General features: G+C 38.4%; 1 protein-coding gene across 1 annotated transcript in view; it reads left to right on the plus strand.

The window, feature by feature from the left end:
- Positions 1–14,620, plus strand: part of LOC145990082 (uncharacterized) — a 44,672-nt gene extending 30,052 nt beyond the window's left edge. The window contains exons 7-11 of the mRNA XM_083125735.1: positions 165–441; positions 2,679–2,872; positions 4,278–4,483; positions 6,352–6,627; positions 10,940–14,620. Of these exons, the coding sequence (XP_082981861.1) occupies positions 165–441; positions 2,679–2,872; positions 4,278–4,483; positions 6,352–6,627; positions 10,940–13,005 (3,019 nt within the window). The 3' untranslated portion in view covers positions 13,006–14,620. The remainder of the gene's footprint in view (positions 1–164; positions 442–2,678; positions 2,873–4,277; positions 4,484–6,351; positions 6,628–10,939) is intronic.

The raw sequence follows: 14,620 nt of genomic DNA on the forward strand, positions 1-14,620 counted from the left end.
CAAAATAGCTCTTACAACTGGAAATATGAAGGTATGCTCACCACCTTTGAAATTTTTGGCTTCAAGCTGCCCCATGTTGGTAGACCTGTCTCTCCTGTCTGGTACCTTGAGGTCTGATTTGATTTACGTAAAAGCATATTCTCAAAATGTTTTCTTTATTTCAGGTATGGCCAAAAGAAACCTTGCTTTGTGTATCGCCTTGTGATGGATAATTGCCTGGAAAAGAAGATTTACGATCGGCAAATAAACAAACAAGGGATGGCAGATCGAGTCGTGGACGAACTGAACCCAGATGCTCACTTGTCCATAAAGGAAGTGAGCAACCTCCTGTGGGACAACGAGGAAGAAACGGAAGTTAAAGACTTTAGTAAGGAGAAGGACAAATACATAGACGTGGTTTTGCAAAAGGTTCTAGAGAAGCTCAGCAATAGTTTGTCAAAGGTATGCATCTTTTGTGTAAAATTTCTATTTTTTCTCCTTATTTTTAACTTTCTTTCTTGGGAGGTAAACTGTATAAATTTCACATCTGCTAAGTCACAGGGTGTCTACTAAATGTCTGTTTTTAAATTCCAGGTTTGTCCAGGTCTATTTATATTATTTTCCAGGTCTATATTTTTTTAAACAAAGAAAAATTGTTATTGTTAATAACTCCTACCAGAAGGCCAGTTGAGAAAAATGTGCAGTAACTATCAAAAGGAAGCTGAGTTCTCACCATTAACTGCCGTGTAATTGATATCCCATGGTAGTAGTATATTTTTTACATTTTGTTTTTACTACAAAAGTTCTAAAAATTATTAATTTAAATTCTAAGCATATGTTAGGAAAATATTTGGACCTAAAAGGGATGAGGAGTCAGGGGAGTGGAGAAGGTTACATAATTTGTATTCATGTCCAGATATTATTAGAATGATTAAATCAAGAAGACTTAGGTGGGCAGGCCATGTGGCATGAATGGGAGAGGAAAGAGGAGTTTATAGGATTCTTGTTGGGAAACCTGATTGTAAGAGACCTGTAGGAAGGCCAAGACGAAGATGGAGGGACAAAGTTGACCTAAAGGAAATCTGTAGGGATGGAAAAGAGTATATAGATCTTGCTCAAGATAGGGACAGATGGAAGGCCTGTGTTGCTGCAGCCATGAACTTTTGGGTTTAAGAAGGCTAGAGAGTTAGTTTAGTTAGTTATGTTAATTTATATAATTACATGTTACTTCATATTCTTCTTGGATGGGGAATGGCCAGTTACTTTATGTTTACAAAATTTACTCATACAAATTTATTCATAAAATATACTCATACAACATGTACTTTGCTCTTGTACAATAATTCTGTAAGTAACGAAAACAATGTGTTCAGATTGGAGTTCTTTGAGTATCCCCGTGGTCACCATCCACGTACTTACAAAACATAAGCCCCTAAGTGAAGTGGACATGTAGTGAAAATGGTAACTTTGAGAAAAATCCAGGTTTCTGGTTAAATTCCAGGCTTTTTCCAGGTTATCCAGGTACAAAAGTAGATTCCAGGTTAATTCCAGGTTTCCCAAAAAATAAAATTCTTCTCTCTATGACAATTAGTACTCTTGCTACTTTTTGTTGTTGTTGTTGTTGTGTACATCCAGTGTGCGAATTAAGCTTTGTTTTTTTGGGGGGGATGCCCCCAATCAGTATCGTGTTTGAGATTTCCTTTCCTGGGGCGGGGTTAGGTATGCAAATTTGTGTTACCAGTTACTATTGCCTGCCAATTCTAAGTACCTAGAACATTAAATCTTATGATAACATTTAGACGTAACTTATAAACAGTATTTTTACATTCTAAGGAAACACAACCCGTATACAAAAAGGGCTATTGAACTAGTAACACCGAGAAAACTTGACCAAATATCTATTGCACGTTCAACTCAAATGACGGCGTGATACCTCCAACGAATAAGGCTGACAAAATCAAATCTTTTTGCCATGGCGGTAGGATTTTGTAGTTTATTTTGCAATGGACAGAAAACTTCAGACGTGAAGCAGGATACAATTGTCTTAAAGGTTAATTAACTGTTTTCTCTAATGATTTTTCAGTGGTTTTTGTTCCATAGTTAGAAAATGGTATACTACGTACTTGCTGTCAATTCCATTTTCTTTTGCGGGGATAAAAACATCCCTGGCCGGGATGAAAATTTTTCTCTTCTGCCGGGGATAAAAAAATTTGTAGGAGGGAACTCCCGGGCATCCTCCATGTTAATTTGCACAATGTACATCACAGCCAGTTTGAAAAGTGGGTGTTTGAAAAATTCCCATCTGGAGAGGATAACACATGGCAGGGTGTTCTGTGTGCTACAGAATTCACATTTTCCAGTTTCCAAACCAGATAAAACTTATATTTTCACACAGAACTCCGTAAAACTCATATAATGTCATTTCCACGGTTCGATTCCAAATTTCATTTTTATGCAACAACTACTAATTTTCCACTGAATGAAGAAATTCCTCATATTTTCCAGACGTTTACACTTTTTCAGAATACTTTAAAATTGTTACACTTTTTTAAGTACCGGTATTGGTGAGAATCGATGAATCTCGGAATCAGCCCAATTTAATATCGGCACACCTGTAATTATTTATATTGTAACTAAAGAACAACAGTTGTTAAAGTATTTGTACAACATGTTTAATGGAGTGTTTCTTTCTGTTTCAGGAACCATTTCAGCACGAATCTCTTCTTATTGATAGAAAAGACAAAAAGCTGTCGCAGGCAGAAAAGCGCTTGGCTAAACGTAGCTATGAGCTAGAGAAGCAGGCGAATATAAATTATAACAGGCCAATGTATACAACGTATTATCCAACCCAGTCTGGGTCTGCCTCCATTCCAATGTCAGGGTTACAAATAAGGTAAGTTGTGAAGCTCTCATTTCTTCTTTGGTATTTAAAAATGTAGGCAGGTGATGATTCAGTGACTGTCCTGAGAATGTGTCAAAGGGGTCGTATACGCAAAATTGTACATGGGCATGTGCATACCTAGGTATACAAATTAGGGTTGATGTTTGAAGCTGGTTTGGTGTGATACAACTACAAGTTGATGGTTAGGAGGCAAATACACATTTTTCTTCATTCTAATGTTTACGACTACTGTTGTTGTTATTGTGGATAAGGGGTTGAAAAATTCTCATTTATTGTAAACAAGTGTCGACTACCTTGAATTGCCTTTAGTTGTGTGGAGTGACAAAAATGCTTGTGTACTACGTATTCGGCGGCCCATAAAAAACCAAAACCCAATTGGAGTATCTCATACAATATAAATTTGATTCATTTCACAGTCACTCGAGTTCAAGTTTTCGATATGTCTTCAGAGAGATGCAAGGTGTCTGGCAAACATGTCTGGTGGGATTCGCTGCATCCCCTCTCATTTTATCGAATCTTTTGTTGCCAGTTGAGTGTTGAGCAGCTGTTCCATATGCAATAGAGGTGATATTTAAGTGTTTGCACAAGTTCATTCAAAGAAACACTGGACTGTTTTGCTAATCTGTTTCCGGATCAGCTCTGTCCAGCAGAAAGCAGTCTACATATTTTGGTGCCCAAGTGGCATTAAAGGGATCTGTGACCAACCCAGGAAAAAATACAGTATGTTTGAAAACCATACTCCCTCCTCACTCATTTCCATACTCACTTCATACTTCTTTATCTTCTTTGTTCCTTGTTTCTCATGGACATGGGACTTCATATTTCTTTTGTGTGGTTTATTGATAAAATTACCAATAATTCTACCAACCTGATATTTCTATGAATAGCTTGAATGAGCCATATACTTCATATGCACTTGTTTTGTAAAGTGAATGCCTAAATTCACAGTTCTTTGTTTGAACAAAACTCATTCCAGTCACTGGCTTATGAGCATTAATTAAGGAGGTATCTTGATTTAAGATTTGCCATGTTATATCATATCATATCAATACAATATTGGTTTTCAGTATTACAAGCTTTATTTCAGCATTTTTTCGTTATTGGCAAAAATTTCATGTCAGTTAAAATTATCTTTGGTAGATTAATATAATTATTAATTTTCAATATTTAAGTATTTCAGTTCACTACTTAAATATTAAAAATATTCTGAATAATGTTTATTTACTACAATGTCAGGCATTGTAAGAATATCAACATTGCTTTCAGCTTAACCCTATGTAATATTTATTCCCAGTGAAGAACACCGAACAAAAATGTATTATGCTTTAATGAATTTGCTTTTTTACTTTGTGAAGCTGAATGCAGATGTGTTAGCTCCATTATTTTTATTTCCCAGGGCAATTAGAGCAGATGGAACCAGCATACCAAAACCGGTGGCCAGCGTGAGACCTATGCAGTCAGAACTGACAACCCAGATTGAGAAGGGAGGGCTCTCTCAGAGGGCCACGGTGACGACCATATCCACAGGACGGTCACGGTGGATTCCAGCCGAAGTGTGGCAGCGTCAGGGAATGAGTGCGCAGGAAATGACTTTGCCTCTGGGTATGAAATGTGTGTTACAAATTATACATTGTTTTAAGGGTAGGAGGTATAGTTTCACATTGATCTTGTGTTGCTTCAAGTGTAAGTACACATTCCCCGTGGAAAAGTACATTGTTGTGCTTGTGCAGGGAAAAGCACCATGCAATCACTAATGGCAGGTGTTTGAGATCTCAGGGTAGCAAAACTCCAACTTCATTGTTACTGAAAAGAAGGTTCTTTACAATCCTCCTCTTCTAATTACTCACACACATGATGGCATGGTGGTGTAATCAGAGTTCCAGGTTACTCACACACATGATGGCATGGTGGTGTAATCAGAGTTCCAGGTTTGATAGATGGCATGGTGGTGTAATCAGAGTTCCAGGTTTGATACCTGGTGGAGGCACGTAGTGGTTCAGATTCCCCTTTTTAAATGCAAGACCAGTCCCTATTTGTGCAGAAAGTATACTGGGTATGTAAGGGGTGACCTCAAAAGGCATCCAAAAGTCAACCTCATTTTCTTTCCAAGTTGTACCCCCTGGTAACTAGTCTTTCAGGCCAACGGGGCTCTGGTGCCTGGAGCTAGAGCCAGTATGATCCTCTGTAGTGTTGTGTTGTCCTGTGGTAGTCCTTGTGTGTGCTGAATGCAAAACAAGTGAATGGAGCTTTTGTCACCAGAGATAGTATAGTTCTAGTTCTTGTTAAGTGTGATTGCCAAAAATAGACTATGTGCTAGAGATGGGACCAATTAATCAGCACTCTTACCTGTATCGGCCGATATAGGCATATTGGTAAAATTACCGATTATTTTACCGATCAGATATATCGATAAATATTTGATAATTTAGTGCAAAATTTTGCCATTTTGTTGTAATTTTTATGGATAATCTCCATGCCCTACTTTCTAAAAAAGTAAATGTCTAAATATGTGATTTCTTTTCCACTGCAGTCACCTTGAAACACACGTTTATTAAGGAGGTGAATGAACCTTTCAGGTTTTTCAGGGACCATTTCTAATTTTATATCAGATCGGTAAATTTTATATCGGTACTTTATCGGTATCGGCCAAAATTTCATATCGGCCCATCCCTACGTGCTGAGCCCTTAATATAAACATAAATCAATCACAAACTCAACTCTGGAAATGCACATAACATAGACTGATCTATATTGAACAAAATGAGATAGCATTTGAGACGACTACTAAGATAAAAAAAAATATTTAGAATCGTACATAATTTGAGAGTTTGGACTTAGTCAAGTGTTTCGCAGTCTCATCTTTGGTGCAAGCAACCTCAAGTTTGATCCCCATCATGAGGACGATTGGGGAGCTGCTTGAAAGCCATAGTAGTGGTCTCCAGTCTCTTGATGTGCTAGGCAGGTCCTCTCCTCAAGAGGCTACTTTTAATACATTATTTGAGATTTTTTTGCACTGAAAACTGCCTCGCCATTGAGGCTAATACTGTGGGAAATAGTCTGCCATCTAAAGGTTATTAATCTGCTGTACATTTTAGTTTACCCAGTGGAAATATAATGCCTTTGTCAAGGGGGGAAGTTTTTTTTAGGTAGCCATTTTCTCAAAAAAACAGGTCTCTTTAATTTTTTGATGGCATATATACATTATTACTCAATAACTACAAAATTTGATCCGGAGATCTGTTAGGTAATTCAAAAGTAAAAGTCCAACAGAAATTAAAATTAAATATAAACACAATATTGTTGGAATTTATTTCTGTTAGTTTTGGTTTGAAGACACCCTAAAATATAAACTCCATGAAAGACATGGTTACGCATTAATGAAGAATGTGAATGCATCATCCAGAACCTTCACAAAATATTATATATATCTGTAAATTTTCATCCCTAATTTTGATATGGTGATTTTCTAGATGTGGTGATCCCAACCAACTCCCCCGACAGAGCTTCCATCGTCCTGAAGGCAGGGCAGAGGGTGATGGTCTTGAAGAGCCCTAAGGGCATTTACATGCAGCTGGAGAACGGGAAGATCATAGCCATCAGGACTGCCTTCAAGGTAGGGGAGCAGCGCAAGGGCAGCGAAACCCAGACCAAAGGGCTCTCGACTGAGAAATCGGAAGCTGCGGAAGTTAAGACCCAGTTTGCACAGAGTGGCAACCAGCAGCATTCAGGCATTGAGCTCAAGAAGGGTAAGTATGTTCAATCTTTCTTAGGGCTGTACTGATGCCAGTGTGTATTTTTCATTTATATGCATTAATTTACCAAGAGATTTGCTTTAAAATATTCAAGAATTACATAGATGCTATGGAAACGGATTTATATGTAAATACATATTTTTGTATGAAGCTGAACTAAGTTATATTTTGTATTATCTTTTCTCACCATGGCATATAGACTTGAAAAATTCCATTTCTATTTTTCCATATTTGTACGTATATTAGGTTTTGGCTCATATTTTACATATTAGCAGCGGTAGCTCAGTTGTTTTAGGGCATCTGACTATCATGCGAGAGACCTGGGTTCGATCCCTGGCAGGGGAGAAACAGGATTTTTTCCACCTGTTCAAGTGGCTCCAGTGCCATATAAAGTGGGTACCTGGAGGAAACTGGCAGGGGGGGTGGGGTAAAGGCAGCCAGGGGCGTGGTGCTGATCACATCACCCCTACCTTTGGCCGCAATCAAGAAAGTGTGGGGTCGTAACTCCACACCCCCTATACACCTACATGACATGGTGCAAAGCACAGGGGAGCAGTTTACTTATTTTTTACATATTATTCCCATATTGCAGAACATCTCTCAACATATGCTCCATATTCGTGCAATAACTACATGTCCCTGTGTGACGTGAGGCAAATTTCTTGCCAATAACTGATAAAGTCTGAAGCGATGTTAAACAAACTAAAGTTTACCACCTTTTTTATACCCTCCAATTGCATTAATTGCAAGTTTTCTGGCATCTGAACAATGATTTTTTTTACACGTCCCAACTGTTTGCTGTCGAAATTCCTATTTATTTTCAATTGTTGCCAACAATAGAGAATGAGGGCTCAAGCGTTGGCTCCTGGTTGTTACAAACGTTATTTTGGCGACATTGGAAGAGAGTCGCAATTCGAGCAGTCCATTGCTAACCACACCCTCGCTACTAGTATGAGATTAACTTCTGGTTTCTCTTCAAGACGGTCACGGTAATAGTTGCAATGCTGCTACTGTATTTTATGTAGCTTGTCTAGTATCTTATATTATTAAAAAGGTAAATTTTTACAATTTTAAGTCCATATTTAACTCCATATTTTGGTGAAATTAACTAAAATATGTATTTACATATTTAGCACATTTTTACTACATATAAATGGTAATCACAAAATCCAGTTTTTTTGTGTAAAGTAAAGAAGAGTTTGAATTTTGCATAATTTCCAGGATCATTTATTTAGCATCAGTATTGCATGAGAATCAATTTTGTGATTGATATTTGATGTAATTATTCAAATATTTTAAGGCAAAACTCTAGTAAACTGATGTGATTTAATTGCATTGGGATACTTATATATTATGGAGAGTCCGGGGTGGTCTAGTCCGTAGGGCACTTTGGGGCCCGGGTTTGATTCCTGGGGTGGATGATCTAAGGTCGGAATTTTTCCAGCCTTGTCCCTGTATAAAGCAGCTCTGGGCCTCACTCAGCCTCAAATCAATGGATACCTGGGAGCAACCCTGGGGGGTAAAGGTGGTCAGAGCATCACCTCCCAAATGGCCGAGATTGAGAATGTGTGGGTCCCTACCCCCACATCCCTTAAATGTGCCTTCATGGCACGGTTCTATATGCACAGGGAACTTTACCTTACTTATATATTGATTGATCAATAATCAATATCCTGAATAACTTGTATTGTTCCGTTTTGACTTTCGATCTTCGACTTCCCAGGTTAGAGTCCAGTCAGCTGTTTCATCTAACACGCACCCCGATCATTGCAATTAGCCAAAAGTGGCACTAAAGTGATATAAAATAAAAATACAACTACAGATTGTTGTTGGTATCTGCTCAGTAATAATCAAAACTTAATGCAAAAATTAAAGATTATTGAAATCCCACAATAAGCAATGACTAAAGGTGGGACAGATTAACTGTTACTCTAATGATATTCGCCAATATAGGGATATCACTGTACTGCATTTTGTGGTAAAATTACTGATAAAGAAAATCCCTTCTCCTTTTCTTAGTCAATCTTTCTCTGTGGGGGGTGTAAGGGGTACCTTCCACATAGGCGCCCAAAAGTCAACTTCACTTCCACGCAGTACACGATGGACTGCATTTTGCAGACAAACGAAGCTCTGGCGACTGGCACTATGGCCAGTATAATTTTGTGTGTGTTGTCCTGTTTTTTTGTCCTTGTGTGTGCTGAGTGCCCGTTTACAGCCTCAGCAGAAGTCAGAATATTTCAAGATTTTTAGTTATGCAATGTTAGTTGTTATTTGTAATGGTAAGGGGCTGGCCCCCATATAATGTGACGGGTGCAAAATAGCCTAATTGCTGACACACCCAAAATTTTAAATTCAAATTATTTCTCTGTGGGATGGAGAGAGAGAGAGAGAGAGGGGGGGGGGTCTAAAAAGAGAGAGATGATTTATTTTCTTTCACCTCGAGAGAGTTGGAGTTGTATGGGTAGTGGGTGGAGGTAATTTTTCTCTCTTTCTCTCTATACTGCAAGAGAGAAGAAAAATACTTTTTCCTTTTTTTGGGGGGAGGGTAAAGTAACCCCCACCCAAAAAATTCCCTTTGAGAGATGGAGTGTCCATTCATCTTATCATCACTCATTTCCATCTTCGCAAATTAGCCACCGGCCCCCGTGGCGGAGTGGTTAGCACATGGCGCTACGATGCCAGGGGTCCCAGGTTTGAATCCATTCATCAATTTCATGACATTATCACTCATCCCCATCTTTGCAAATTAGCCAAAAGTGGCACAAAAAGCGAAGTAAAATAAAGCAAATCAATCAACCTTTGAGAGAGGAGGGGAGAGTGGATGGGGGCAAGTAGGAGAGGAACACTCTTTTTTCTCTCTGGAAGGAAGAGGTAGTAGAAAGATGCAGTAACCTACTATACTTTCAAAATTAATTGTTAAAAAAAAGAGCAGCTGTGAAACTTGTAACTTTTTTCATACAATGTTCACTATTGTCTGTGTAAATTATCCATTATATTTTTAGCATTCTAATGCTCATCCTTCTACAGTGTGAGTCTTATCAAATGCACTAGAATCTAACAACATAGTTGTTAAATATTCCTCACACGACCTCCTTTCCTTTAAAATCCCAAAGTTGAATGAAATTCAATATATATGTACGTGTACAATAACACGTATCCATTGACACATAGTGGTAATCAGTGGTGCGAGGGGGTTTTGCCCCCACCTTACCTACCAATGGAAACTGATTGTTCTTGCCCATCCAGTTTTGGAACCCAATCTCTGCCACTGGTGGTAATGATATGATTTATCTCATATTGAGCTATGTGGTCTGCAAAATGCAGGTACAGTGGAACCCTGATTTTATGTTCCCGGATTTTACGTTTTCCCACATTATACATTCAATCTTCGTGGTCCTAACACAGCAAAACATTACAAAATTTTCCCGCATTTTAAGTTTTTTCGGCTTGGTCCCCTGAAAAACATAAAATCGAGGTTCCACTGTATTTGCAATTAAAATATCTGTCAAAAATGAGTGCCACTTCAAAATTCTGAAAATAAATATATATATATATATATATATTTTTTTTAGCAATATTCTGATAGCTTGAGATATTTAAAATTACTGTGATAAATATTCTAGTTTAAAATGATCAAGTATCAGTTAGCAATGGGCACAAAATCCCGATAACGGATATCCATATTTCAAATTATTGAATGCAACATATAATCTGGATATCAGACTAATACCGTGTATTCAGAACAGTATTTACTTTTTCAAGTTCAGTAGAATTGTGTCTAGAATTGATAACATAATTACCAAATAAAGGATCGGGTTTCCAAACTGAGAATGTTACATTCTAAACTGTATCTCTTTACGTATTCTAAACTGTATCTCTTTTACGTATTTTTTTGTTTCGGTGGAAAAACTTTGTGCATTTATACTGAACTTAGCAACGCAGAGATCTGTTTTAGGCAAAACAAGTGCTAAAGATTTAAGAAATATGAGGAGAATCCACAAAATGGATAAACAGAGAGATTCGATTTGATGAAAAATTTGTAGAGAATCCGTACAGTAGAAAAATGAACATGATGGATAAAGGAATAGCCTATGTGGAGAGCCAGTAAAATAAAGGATAAAACTGTCTTGTCACATATTTTGGATAATCTGGATATCCAGACATTTCGGATAATCCAAATACCTGGATAAAATTTTATCCAGATTTGGCTATCCCTAGTATTAGTATTGATTGAATTAGATTATAATAGATTATAGTGAATTATTATGAATAAGTAAAATTTCATTCCTCATGTCTTTTTTTCCAGGTGTGACTCCTATATTATCTACAAATAGCATTTCCGTAACTCAAAGGGTGGGGACTGTTCCACCTCAGAAATCCAGCGGCATTACAATAACACCAAAGATCGTTCCAAGTGGAATGACAAGTGCAGATGCTAACAGTTCCAGTCATAAGACATTTGGCAATGCCGGCAAGCACGGAACATGGAATGCTAATACTCCGTCGGTTACTCTCACGAAGACTACAGCTCCGGGAAGTCAGCCAACAGCTACAGCGAAACCATACTATCACCATAGCAGTCAGAGGGAGCCAGTGAAGCAAGAGTATTTCGAGGGTTCTTCGAGCGGAGTGAACGTGAACACCCAGAGACCTTTCAGTAGCACTAATCAGGCAAGCAACCTCACGAAATCAGAGTACAGAAACTATCCGACAATGTCTGATAATACGGGATCACATAGAGAGTCGCAAATGGCACAGCCCAGTCGTGGGAGTGGTGGTGTAAAGCAAGAGCCGTACAGCAAGCAACAGGATGTGAATGTAAATTATCAGTATAATAGAGTAGAAGCTAGTAAAGATGATGGTGGTGATTACCAGTCGTCAATGTACAATACAAATTATATGCGTGTTGACCCACAGCTTAGTAAGGGAGATTCGCTGATGAAGCACGAGTACAGTGGTGGTCAGTCGAACGTGAAAACGAGTAGCTTTAATAAGGTTGAACCTGTGCAAATGAGTATGGACCCTAGTCAAGGCAAAGGTAATCCTGGGAAGTCCACTGCTTACAGTGCCACACCTGCACTGAAACCTTATTCCGAGCAACCGGAGAAGCCGCAGCAGCAGCAGCGATCGAAGAACAAGTCCGATCCTTACGAGTTCGAGGATGACCCACAGTCTATGGGGAAAGTCAGTGGCAACAGACAAGTGTCGAATACGAAGCAGTCATCCTACGTTTCCAACACACAACCAATCCCCTCCGCTGCTGCACAGCCTAAAGAATCAGCTAAACAAAGCTTCTATCCTGATCAAACCCAATCTCTGAAGCCACAGCATCACAGTGCGGCCTCTTCTGTAAACAGTTCCTCAAATGTTCCTCCTTGCAATCCCGTTCCTGAAAATTCTTCAGTGGATGTCAGCGGTAAACCAGCGCAGACGGACACCTACAACAATGCAAGCAGCTACGACAACAATCAGTACCAGTCGTCTTACTATGGATCGCAGAGCTCTCAGGGTTTCAGTGCACCGTATTATGAAAATCAGTTCCAGAGGCAAGAGGAGCCGACCACAAGAAAAGATAGCGAGATGGAAGTTAGCAGATCTGACAGAGAAGCAAAATCTCAACCAGCCCCGTCGACAAATTCCAGGAGTGAAGAGGGCGAAACCAATGTTACACCTTACACATCTACCTCAGGAGAACCTCCCCCACAGAATTATGGGAACATGGATTCAACCAGCATGATGAACTACAATCCTTGCCAGTATTCGCTCCCAGCATCGTCCAGCATGCCGGCTGGTGCTTTCCCTAACGTTCCAAATTACTCTCCGCTGAGGCCAGCCTCTTCGCACCTGACGCCACCATATCCTTCGAGCTACTCCACAGCCTCCGTTGGTTACAACAACATGCAGCAGTTTGGCTGCCCTCCTCCTCCTCAACACGATACAGACTATGGACGAGGGTCTATGTACAGTGCATTCCATAGACCCGAACCTCACTTTGCACCGTCGGCCGACGTTGGATCTTTCCTGCAAATGCCTCCGAATAACCTCCCCCCTTCTCCATTTGCTCTTCCACGACCACCCCACTTCCCTCCTTCAAACTCGCAAGCCCCAAACTATTATGGTCAAAATATGTACTCTCCGTATGGTAGATCAGGGTATGGGCCACCTGATCCAAATCTACCAGGGTATAGTCATCCATATACACCATCACCCCAAATGCCTGGTTTCAACCCATTCCTTGTCCATCCATCCGTTCCCCAGACCCCTGCCTCCATGCCAAATGTCCATCATTCTTATCCATTGTCTTCCTCTCAAGCTAGTGGGGCGAGTCCGAGCGCCCACAGTGAGTCCCAGAGTAGCCAGTCCCAGCAGTAATTGCATAATTCTGTGTTGACAGTACATGTAACCACTCTCTTCTGATGCATTTTTTGCATAATAGTGAAGGACTGTAGATTGGTGAACATATCTGTAAGCATAATAGTTATTTCTAAGTAATGCAGAAAGAAGAAGACTATTCCGGACATCCATTTTCGTAGCAAGTTTGATTCTCTGGTAAGTTGGCTAAATCATTACAGATGTGGGTCTTAAAAACAATTTTATGTCGTATAATTGTGTTATTTTGTGGTTTTAAAGCTGTTGCTTTAAGAGTGAATGAAATTTCACATTTTTGATTGATGTTTTCCACAAAGAAAAATATTGTTTTTTTTTTTATCTCTGTACCAAAGTTTACATAAGTTCCCAAAGAACTACAAATTAAGCCCCAACTTCTGTGTTACGTTGAGGATTATATTTTGTAATGTAAAATCCTGTCCTGTGACTAAACTACTAGAAGATGAAAAGTGAGCATTATATAAAAAAGGAAAAAAATATATACTGTATGTTAAATACAGCTTGCTGTTAAATAGTATTTATAGATTTTGTAATTACGTTTTGAATTTTTCTAAATGAGTTACAAGATTATTGTAGATGCATTATGACATTTGTACTTCCTATAAGCATGATTTTTTTTAATGTGATGCATCCATGAGTGAATTTTTCTTGCACACAAAATGTAATTTTTTTTCTAAATGTACAAAAGTTGAATTTTGATTACTTTTTATTGAATGATTTATACTGCTTTTAAATATTATTCATAGGAAGGAACATTACATTGAAAAATGGAACAACAAGAAACACCACCACCCCCCCTATGTATGTACGTACATATGACTATGTATATGTGTGTATATGTATGTTTTGCGTGTGTGTGAGAGATTTGATGCGGACAAAATAGGGCATACCTGACTTTAATATTTGTGCTTGTGTGTGAGTGTATACGTGTGTGTTAACAAAGTGGCACAAATATGTTTGTGAAGAAGATATGATGTGCAATTTTACATTTCACCAAGAGAAAGGTGCATTGAATGGGGTAAAAAAAAAGGAGTTGCCACTGTGTGCATAATTTACATTCGTGCAGACAGACAAGACATGGAAGAACGAAAGTGCTCTAGAGACACTACAAGATATAAATTTCTGTTCTGAAGTACTATGAAGCTGGATAATAAAAATGAATAGAATTACATGTAAGAAATTGATGTCTGTAATGTATGCATTTCCATAACTCATTCTAGAACATTTGTAATTCATTATGTGTTGAGCTGCTTTACATTATAGTTTCGGTCATGTAATGTTTTAAAAAAAATGTATACGTAAGTTGTATGAATGAATACAATGTAAAAGAGTAGTTTCATTGTGCAGATGTGCCAAGTGTACATGCTTCATCAACCTCTGTACAAGCTCTCTGAAAATCTGTGTAGCAGTACAATTATTGTGATAGATTTCTTAATTGTGAAATTCTATAGAACATGAACTGTAGTTATGTACAAACACCAGTAGATATATTAGTTTCTGAATCAGGTAACATAAAAAAAAAAAACTTGTCGATTTTATCATTCAACAGTAAGTGTTCTTCAGTTGTGAACTTGGCAGCTTAATTCATTATAAAAGTAAT

Source organism: Lepisma saccharinum, chromosome 7 (genome assembly GCF_977018435.1).
Source record: "Lepisma saccharinum chromosome 7, izLepSacc3.1, whole genome shotgun sequence".
Classification (NCBI taxonomy): domain Eukaryota; kingdom Metazoa; phylum Arthropoda; class Insecta; order Zygentoma; family Lepismatidae; genus Lepisma; species Lepisma saccharinum.